Source organism: Rattus norvegicus, chromosome 10, assembly GCF_021556685.1.
Source record: "Rattus norvegicus strain SHRSP/BbbUtx chromosome 10, alternate assembly SHRSP_T2T, whole genome shotgun sequence".
Classification (NCBI taxonomy): domain Eukaryota; kingdom Metazoa; phylum Chordata; class Mammalia; order Rodentia; family Muridae; genus Rattus; species Rattus norvegicus.
Window position 1 is genome coordinate 22612611 of NC_141543.1, and position 10646 is coordinate 22623256.

Genomic DNA, 10646 nt, shown 5'->3' on the forward strand with positions numbered 1-10646 from the left:
GGGGACAGGAGTTGCAGCATGAAGGCACGTGGACGCCTGCATGGGAGACTGAACACTGAAGGGACACTGGCCCCTTGCCATTGTCACTTCCCGAGCTGGAATGACCCATGTGGCAATGGGCAGTGTGCACCACAGCGACAGTGGTCAGCTCTGCCTTATCTGTGACTTCTTGCAAACCTGACTTAGTTCAAAATTGAAAGTTCACGGGCTGGAGAGATGGCTCAGTGGTTAAGGGCACTGACTGCTCTTCCAGAGGTCCTGAGTTCAAATCCCAGCAACCACATGGTGGCTCACAACCATCCATAATGGGATCCGATGTCCCCTTCAGGTGTGTCTGAAGACAGCAACAGTGTACTTACATACGTGGAATTTATTTTGGGATAAATAAAATAAATCTTTAAAAAAATATTTAAAAAATTGAAAGTTCACTTAGTTTTTTAAAACGAGAAATAAAATGTCAGGACTAAAATCAAGTCCGAAGGGTCAGACACCGGGGCTTGTCCTCGGCTCAGATCCCAGAACACTTGGCACACAGTAGGCCCTAGTGACCAGTGAACTCCCCACACCTGGCTGCTTCAGCCTCTAGAAGGCACTCTGCAAACCCACACAGGAAGTCCTGTCTTCTCTGCGACTCCATTGCACATGCTCAATGGTAACTTCCTACCCAAAGATGCCCACAGTGATAAGAAATAGTCAAGCTTCACCATTGGCCTACCACTCCCCCGTCGCCCAGCTTCCATAGCAACAAACCATAAACACAACCAAGAAGATAACAACCACCATCGGGGTTTCTGTGGGGTCACCCCAAGAAAATAAAGCGATAACACACCTTCCAGAGTACGGAGCTGCTGAAAAAGCCAGCTCTCACATCACAGACGGGCACCTCAGCTGCGTCACCTGTGGTATCTTAACCACAGTCCTTTCTCAAGCCGGCAGGGACAAAATTTCTCCCTGCCTCTACACTGATGGTACTCAAAGTGGAGGAAGGGTATACCCCTCAGGAGAGGGCTGGCTAGCCTTGGCTTCAACCTCCTGTGCTGCTCAGAGGGGAGCTCAAGAGCCAGCCTCAGCCCTCATCTAGACCAGCACACGGGAACAGAACCCTGACGTATCCCTGTGGCCACAGGCCAAGAGTCCCAGGGGCTCTGCTCAAAGTCCTTGTTCATCCAGTGAGCACATGCTGGTCACAGTGGTCAGAAAGTGGGATACAGGACTGTGCATAACTAGCCAGAGACTTGTTTGGCCTACAACGATGGTTAACAAAAACAAAACCGTAGTCTATAGCTGATCATCTGCACATCATTTTAAGCTTTTTGTCATCTCATGAAAGATGAAGGAATCTGGGGATCTTACACGGTGAGGGCTACACAGACACACTGAAGCCACCTTTGCACTCGGGCACAACTTTCTGGCTAGCCACAGCCAGCTCTTGGATTATCTCAGTGTGATACTTCCTCTCAGGCGAGCATACTGACGTCAGCTACGGTTGCTGCAAAGGGGATTCCAGATCCAACCTGTCCCAGGAGTCTCAAGTGTGTATCACTAGCCTTGCCGAGACAGGACCTTGCTTCCCATGGTCACGCGCCATGTGCCCGCTTGCGCCACTGTGGTCTACTGTCCCCAGGAGAATAAACAGATGCTAAGCCAGTCCTCACCAAATCCCTGCAATGAAGGAGCACCCTAATCTATAAGAGAAACACTAAAGCCTGCAGTTGTTGAGGGTACCCCAGCTACTGAACGATGAGAAGAGAGAGCCATCACGAGAGACCCGCCCCATGGGAAGGGCTGATCTTGGAGCAGCTCAGAGCAGCCAGTCATCCTCTAGGGCATTTGCAATGGAGAAGAATATCCTGGTCCAAACTCTGTGTCACATTCCTGGGAGATCTGCAGACACCGTATACCGTGAATGGACTCTGGGGCCCAGCACAACATCAGAGCGGGCCAAGCAACACCAGTACTCCAAAAGCTCTCTGGGGACGACTTAGCTAATTCCTACGCACTAACAGCTTCTGGTGTGAAGTGAAGCAGACAAGGCCTCCCCAGGACTCATGAGAACCAGGGCACTCAAGGTATCTGGAAATGCAGTACATCCTTGCAGTGAGGCGCTGGGCTCTGGTATTCTAGTCTTTTTTTCTTTTTTTCTTTTTTTCTTTTTTTTTTTTGGAGCTGGGGACCAAACCCAGGGACTTGCCACTGAGTTAAATCCCCAACCCTGGTATTCTAGTCTTGCACACAACTCAGTAGCTGTGAGCCTGGCCAGTTACTTCCCAGCCCTGGGCCCCAACTTCTATTCTAAAACTGGAATCAGCAGAGGAAACAGTTACTGGAAAGAAAGGAGATCCTAGGTAATGGGAGAAAATGTTCTCCAACCTCAAGATCTGACGGGGAGACAATATCTAAACATACAGGGAATCCTTCGACCCCACAGCCAAAGCATGTGCAACCCCAACTCAAAGGTCTGAGTAGTGGGCTGGAGGCAAACAGGTGTGGGGATAATCTCTTAAGCACTGTATGGAAGATTCAACTGTCAATATAAAGCTGATTGGCCAATGAGCTGAGGCAGGATTAGAGGGCGGGACATCCAGTAGGAGGAGGGGGTTCTGGGAGAGGGACAGTCATGCCAAGAGAAGATTCAGAGGACAAGACAGAAGACAATGGTCACAGTGACCTGGCAGAATTTAGAATAGAATAAAGGGATTTAGGTTATGAGCTAGTCAGGAAAAGGCTCAAGGCTATTAGCTTAGGCATTTATTCATATAAAAAAAAATCTCAGAGTCATTTTTTAGGGAACAGAGTGGCGTGAATGGAAAAGTTCACGGTTACAAACAAGTACCCGGAGGTTGTGAAAGGAAATACCACATGAATCCTGGAGTTTCACCTCACATCTCCTTGCATGATGTCATCCAAAGATAAAAGGTGCTAAAGGCTGGGGAGGGCAAGGAGTCAGGTTGCTGGGACTAACAATGGCATAACCACCATGGGAACTAAAAACAGACCACCAGAACCAGCAACCTCATAACTTGGCATCTATCACCCCCCCGTAAGTTTAAGTCAGAATCTTATGATTCTGCACATATCTGTTCTGTGAGAGTCTGCACATCTCACTGAGGATTGAGCACAACAGCCAAGCTGTGGGAACAACTTCATGGTCCCCTAAGAGATGAGCAGATAAGAAGGTGGTGTGAGTACACAGAGGAGTACTATGCAGCACTGAAAAAAGGATGCCATGTAGAGGGATTTAATGTTAAATGCTGGGAGTCAGCCACAGAGCAAATACAGAGTGACTCCCCTCCATAAACTCTCAAAAATGGGCAAGCTCAGAGAAGTGAGTGATGGTTGCCACGGACCAGGGAGGGGACGGATGGAGCTATTCAATTGACAGTTTCAGTTACACTGTGATTACCTTCTGGAGACCTGCTGCAGACATGTGCCCACAGCTAACAATGCTGTCGAGTCTCTCAGGAGGGCAGATCTTGGGTATTCTATCTGCATTTCCTAACTCAAAATAACACCACCGGACTACAAAGTAACAGCATGAGAGTTCACTAGGGTTCCGGATCTGTTCTTCATCCATATGGTGGTTATGACTTCATAAACAGGTCTTCTATTTCATCGGAAGTCACCAGAAAAGAGTCGATTTTACTGCGTGGTAATTACAGAGGCAGGTAAGGCAGAGACAGCGAAGCACTATTGCGTGCGTCTGTCTCACAGGACTAGTGTGGATGTCGGTGATGTGCGTGACTGGCTCAGCGTGTGAGAAACACCAGCATCACTTCCAAGACTCTTGTTCGAATGGCAGCAAGAAGGGAGGCTGCAGGAGCTGCTGGGATTCCAGAGTGGCAGGCGGGTGGGCGGGCAGGCGGGCACCCGATGTAGCAGCCAGGGGTGAGGAGCAGCTAGAACTGTCTGGGTTTTCATTTCCCAGGGCTGATGCGGAACTTCTCAGACCCCCACTAACCACCCTTCTGTTCTCTGAGAGCCGTATATTAAGGACCTCTGGGTTAGGTGGTGCTCCAACCGTAAGCACAAAACTGCATGCATACACATAAGGCCTGTGAGTTCGTTACAAGTTTGGCTACTGCCAGGCTTCTCATCTCGGGCAGGGCTCCCACTGTTTGGACAAACCTTCAGATAGTCCTTGCTTCCTGTCCAGCTAGGTTTCAGGCAGGCTCCTGGAGGACGGCTGGTGTTCCTGGACAGGGAGCCTGTGCCACCTGGATGTGCTCGGTCCCAAGGGCCTCCTTGAAAGACCTACTTTGAGATCTAAAATTTCTGGAGGGGGTCGATCTCCATGGCTCTGAAACAAGATAAGTACAGCAGCCTCTGTGCGCGAGGTGACTTTGGTAGAGCTTCTTCCTGCTTTTCCCCTGCTTTCCCCGTGGACCATGAACTTTCAGAACAAGCACTCGGGAGTGCCGGAGGGCTGCCTATCCTGTACTCTTCCCACATATATAACCGATGTAATTAGGTTAATAGACCTACAAGCTCAAGCTGACAACAGATGATTAGGCTAATTACCCCTTCCTTCAAAGATCAATTAGGGCTGGGCTGCCCAAATTGTATTCTGAGAAATGGTGTCAGACCCTCAACAGCACGGCTCCTTAGACAGCACATCCGGCACCGACTGGGCTGAACCAGGACCCTGGTTCCTTCCGTGGAGCACCTCACAGTTGCTTCAGCACGGCAGTCAAGCATTAGGGGAGAACACAGGCTGGAAGAGCTATGAGGTCCAATCAGTGGCACGGGGGAGGAGGGCTTTGGAGAAGTCGGCCTGGCTCTCATCACCAAGGGTTGTCAAAGCACAGATGCAGAGTCGGGATGGGCAGAGAGAGACCCTGTATGCCTCCAGGCTTGCTGTGATGCGACCGGTCTTCAGATTTCAGTTTCAAGAGCAAAGATATTAACAGAAAGGACAGGCGGCACACACCTGCAAATCTACTACTTGGGGAGCTGAGGCAGGAGGATCTCAAATCCCAGGACAGTATGGATGACTTAGCAAGTCCTATCTCAGAATAATAAGGGTGACAGTATAGCTCAGTGGGAGAATACCAGCCTAGCCCTGTATATAATGCTCAGCAGACATAGACACAGATACACACACACACACACACACACACACACACACACACAGACAAAGACAAACAGACACTCCGAGACTGACTCTCTTTATTGGCTACTGTAGAAGTAGAAAAACAGACTACTTAAGGTCAAACAGGTAGGGCCAGAACTCTACTCCCTAGGGTTGCCTGTCGGGTCTCCTCCAATCCCCTGTTCACTGAGGGCTCTAGCCCACTTCCCTGTGACTCTTCCAACTTAGAGCAATCCTTCTCACCTCAGGGTTGGCATCAGTCACTGGAAGGCTTTAGCACAGACCCACGCTAGCTCTGTTCTAATTTCAAGCAATGCCCATGAGCAACCAGGTGCTGGCTCACTGATTCAGAGGTGCAAGGCAAACCTCAGGCAAAATGCCTTCCTCACCAGAGTCAGGAAATCCAAACAGCCTGAGAGGAGGGACTGCTCCAGGCAAGCACGTGAACACAGTTACTAGCCAGAGAATGAGAAGGACCCAGAAGATTAGAACAGATCACCAGAGCTGGTTTAAGGCCAAACAGAACAATTCAGCCAGAAGCCGAGAGAGGCCAGTCTGAATCAGTCAGTTTGGGCCTAAACAGCTGAGCTGAAATAGCCAGCCAGAGTTCAGAAAAAAAAAAAACTAGAAAGGGTGAGTTTATTCTATCAGTAAGCTTCCAAGACGACAATTACATCTGGTGAATAAAAGTTACATTTACATTTGGGATGGGGACTTTGGCAAGAATTTTTAGAAGATTCTGGAATCAATTATTAGAGAGAGGAAGAGAAGAAAGGGGGAAAACAGGAAGGGATGGAGTGGCTGTGGACAGTTTGAAGATTCATGAGGAGCACGCTGGGTCAGGATTAGCAAGGAGGAAGGAGATGCATCCTCACAGGAGGTTTTGCTTCTCTCTGAATTTAGGGACCAGGAGAGAGAGCACTTCCTGCCTGCAGGGCAGAGGAGCTGCTCTACAAGTGAACAGCAGTGTTGTGCCAGCTCCTGCAGTCGCCCTCAGACCTGCTCACTGAGGTGGGATGACTAATGTCTTTGGGGCCTGTCTCTCTCTCTCTCTCTCTCTCTCTCTCTCTCTCTCTCTCTCTCTCTCTCTCTCTCTCTGTGTGTGTGTGTGTGTGTGTGTGTGTGTGTGTGTGTGAAAGGGTTGAACAAATCACCCCTGTGAGACTCCAGCCGTGCCGCTCAACAGTGCCCAGCACTAATACAAGCTCAATAAACTCAAACCCCTGGGGTTTTGCAGGTCATTCCACCTCCAGTCTAAATTTCCCGTAATATTTTTATAAACATGCCATGAAGTATGCGGACCTATCGGTCTGGCTCTTCCTGGAATGCGGAGGTAGACATGGAGGCATTCATGCTGTTCTCTCAGTTGACAGTGAACCATCAGAGCCTCCGTGGTTGGTCAGCTCAGCCTACCACAGGGAGTAAGGGACTTTAGTTTTCTGCAGCGCCCACTGGGGAAGGCACTAAGGAAACCAGACACAATTTTCAGATCAATGTTACTCATTTAGAGACTGAAAGCAGGGTGCGGAAAATCTCAAGCCAACTTCAAGAGGGCCACGCTGGGAGGTGAGGTGGCTCAGGGGTAGAACACTTGCCTATCATGTGCAAGGTCCTGGCTTCCATTCCTAGCACTGCAAACATGAAAGAGGGAAACATACATACACACACACACACACACACACACACACACACACACACAGAGAGAGAGAGAGAGAGAGAGAGAGAGAGAGAGAGAGAGAGAGGCCTTTGCAAGGTCCGCTCAAGTATCCTGAGGGGAGGAGATCTTTAGAAAGCTAGAGTAAGCAGTGAAGGAGGCCAAACCAAGTCACAATGGGGCAATGGGGCTAACACCACAGGCAAATGATCGGTGCTGTCACACAGAATCACCTGTTCAAAGAGGTCTCCATACTGAAACTCTACCCTTTCCCGACAGAACTGAACTTGCATTTTTGTACTAGGTCCCACGAATCATCATCTGAATTGGATCCCTGGGCCCTGCAAAGCAGGACAGCTCTCTCGACCCACAGGTGGCCCTCTGAGTGAAGTAGCACACTGTTCCCATCCCTTCTTGAAGTGAGCGCACAGCTAGCCAGGGGAAGGGTGCACCACTCTCAGATCATGGGGTTTCAACATGGGGGATGGACTGCCACGTGGCAGAGCTGGCCATTGTCTCTTTACTGAAGGAGGGGCTCAGGCTCCAGGGGAGGGAGGGCTGTCAAAGCCTCTGGAGTGACAGGTAGCATGTGCCACCAGCCAGCCGGAACTGGGGACAACACCCCCCGGACCTAGGTTACAAAGCCAGTTCTGTAAGTTTAATGATCAGTATCAGGACAACCGTTCAACGGGAACAAAGCAAACACAATAATCATCTAAGACTCAGCCTCCTTCCTTAACCCCTAAAACTCAGAAAGGCCCAATTCAAGGATAAGAGGGCCCTGGGATACAGCTCAGTGGTGGTGCGCTTGCTTAGCATGCACAAGGCCCTGGGCTCCCCTTCGAGCACCAAAGACGGGACACCAGGGATGCAGAATTCTCCACCAGCAATTGCCATATGCCACCGCACTGGACAAACTGGAGAGGTGTGTTGTGCTCAAGGGGAACCTCTGGCCAAGCACCAGTCTACGTGCTGCAGACACTTATATAAAAACTGGATATAAGCCCTGGCCCTTGGGAGGTCAGATACTGATGAAAGGGAAGTGAAGACGCACAATAATTTGTGAATAATAATTCGCGAATGACAGAGCAGCTTCAGTGAACGGGCACGATCATGGTTGTGCTTGCTGTGTCCCGCATGCCACCTGGTCTCAGGTGAGGATGCCGGTCACACCCATGTCATGGTCAGGAAAACACACCCTATATACACGCAAAGGGCTTCGGCCAGAGGAGTCTCCCTCCCCACGGTTTAAAAGGAAGATTCACTCGCTCACTCTCTTCGGCAACCAAGGGATGGATGTCACGTTTGCTTGTCCAGTGGATAGTCCCAAAACCCAGTCATGTGACCCCCCCAATGCACACATGCACACTTCTCTGCCACCCATCCCCTAATGATAGTACAGTGGCAGGTGGCTAAACACCGGGTACAACGCTATGCAAGCCGATGAGTGGCTCTGTATGTGGGAAAGGTCTGTAGAATGGTGGGGCCCTCCTTCAGTGAGTCCTGGAGCTGTTATGACAAAGTCTGAAAGAGAACACATGTGCTGGGCACACGGTTCACCCTGCACGAGGGACTTCGAGCAAGGACTTTCTAAACTGACATTGGTGAGGATCCCGTGGCACTGGGTCACTCAGGACCTGAGACACATCCAGAAGGCCCCAGGGCAGTAGCAACCCAGAGCTGAGCTGTGTGCTCCTTAAACCAGCTGGTGGCAAGAAGGCCTTGCCAAGACTAAAGCTGCCTCTAGCTGTTTTCCATTTTTTTTCCCATCTCACCTACTCCCAGTCCCCAAACTTCCAACTGGAACCCAGATCTGCCCAGCCTGCAGACAGGGGACAGGGCTGACAAGATTAAGTAACCACAGCAGTGATTTTTGTTAACAAACTTAAAATCCCTAGGACTTGCAGGACCATTTGGGGACAGAGGAGGGTCAGGAACCTTTACAGACAGCCATGGGAGGTTTGGGGGACCTGGATGTGCCCACTGCCTTTCTCTCTGTGTGGACACACTGTGGTAATGTGGTTTGCTCCTGAACGCCAGCACGGAGCTCCATGGGTTCAAAGCTGCCCTGTGTCCGTATGCTCTTGTCTGAGTCCAGGTATGGAACTGCCTCAAGTGGGCAGGAACTTGGTTTGCCGGATGGTACCAGTGTCCAGAATGAGCTAAAAACCACTTTGGCTGGTTAAGAGGTCTGAGACCAATGTCCTCTCTAGGCCTGGACCCCAGGCCGCCCATATGCTACAACGTGATCTGAACCTTGGGCCCTTTTAGATTGACTGTCACTCTGTTCTACACACCAGTGAGAGGGGGAGGAGGAGGGAAACTGTGGCAAATGGAGGAAGACCTGTTTTCTGGTTGTGGAGAGCACTGGCAGAGCCCCTCATTCATAGATGCCCTACTTCCCAGTTCCAGGCTGTGGAGACTGGGCCAGGGGTGCTGTAGGATCCCCGTCTTTCAGGTGGGGACCTTATTTTTAGTACCAATTTGCAAGAGGCGAAACCGATATTTTGAGCGCGCCCGGACACCTGCTGGGCTCAGCCAGCTGAGCAGTGAGGGGCTGCACCCCAAGCCTGTATTTCTAACATTGAGGACACACTAAGCAGCTGTGTGGAAAAGCACAGCCGGGATTCTAATCCTATTCCTCCAAAGCATCCCACTAGCCCAGGGCATCTCAGAGCTTCTTATCTCAGGGGAATGTCTGATGGGGAGGCCCTTCTCAGGCAGGCTTCCAGAAGGCCTGGCCCTGTACAATGGTGTTCCAGGAGCAAAGAACCCTACAAAGACGCCCACTGTAGTGCCTGCAGACAGCCTGGCCCCTCTGCAGAACCTCAAGATCCTAACGTTCTCTACCCGCACTGTCCCCACGACTTGGGGGACAGGCCTCCTCATCTGGTAGGAAGAGGATTCTCAGGCTCTGAAGGACTAAGCTTCTCCAGCTGCTGCCAGACTGAATGGGGCTGCAGCCCTGAGATCCCACCGGGCAAAGCCAGGCGTGCGGTCCCCACCTGTCATCCGGGACAGGGTCTACTAGGGAAGACTGGGGAGAAAGCCCCAGGATGCCTGAGCTCCTTTTATTTGGTAGTTTGCGAGATTTGGTTCCTGGGTTGGGGGAGGGGAATGCAAGATGTCAGGGGCAAGCTGGGGACCCCGCGCTGTGCAATGAGAGTGCTTGGGCTTGCCTGGGCTGCACGAGGGGTGGGGGTAGGGCTCGAGCCCCGAGGAAGGCCGCGGGCCTCTAGGGCCTGCCGAGGCGTGCACCGTGCACCGGGGTCGCGTTTGCACGTAACGGGGGTCGTCGCCGGCTGCAGAGGGCCTCGGGCCCGGGGCCTCACTCACCTCCTGAAGTCAAAGGGCATCGTGCCGCCGAGCCGGTGGGAGCGTTGCAGGCCAGGCGGGCCGCAGCGCCGCGTGGGTCCGAGCCCGCTGCCAACGCCTCCTCGGCCGCCCCGCCCCCGCCAGCCGGCCCGACACTCGCCACTCGCCACTCGCCTCCCGCCGCCGGGAAGTGACGCTCCGCGCAGCCCATTGGGCGCCGCCGCCTCCCCTGGCCGCCCCTTCCGCTGCCCGGTTAAAGGGGCCCGAGGGCCGGCCGGATGGGGAGGCCCGAGAGGTGGGATGCTACCCAAGCCCAGGTCTCCAAGACTCACGCTTTGGTTCCTTTTGGCCTCTGATCTTTTTTTTTCCTAGCCTAAGTGGGGCCTCAGGGCAAATCCCTGTGTCTCTAGCTGTGGGTTTTGTGCTTCTAAAGCAAAGCCATTGCGTTGTGAAGCTCAGAGAGAAAGCTGCATATTGGGGGGTCCTTGCTTGGTGCTAGCTCTGGGTGAAGGTTAAAGCTGGGGGATGGGTATCGCAGTCCTGGATTGAGAAAGTCCACCCACCTCCCATCTATCCCTTGCTTCTTAG

General features: G+C 51.9%; 1 protein-coding gene across 4 annotated transcripts in view; it reads right to left on the reverse strand.

Annotated features, from left to right (window-relative positions):
• The window catches only part of Ergic1 (endoplasmic reticulum-golgi intermediate compartment 1), a 95812-nt gene extending 85608 nt beyond the window's left edge, over positions 1–10204 (reverse strand). For 2 of the 4 annotated variants that reach the window (XM_087570235.1, XM_087570234.1), the window contains exon 1: positions 10080–10191. Coding sequence is in view for 2 of the 4 variants with exons in the window: in XM_087570233.1 (XP_087426359.1) it covers positions 3404–3492 (89 nt within the window). In the remaining 2 variants the exon portion in view is untranslated. 4 annotated transcript variants of the gene reach the window in all.
• Positions 10205–10646: the final 442 nt, after the last annotated feature.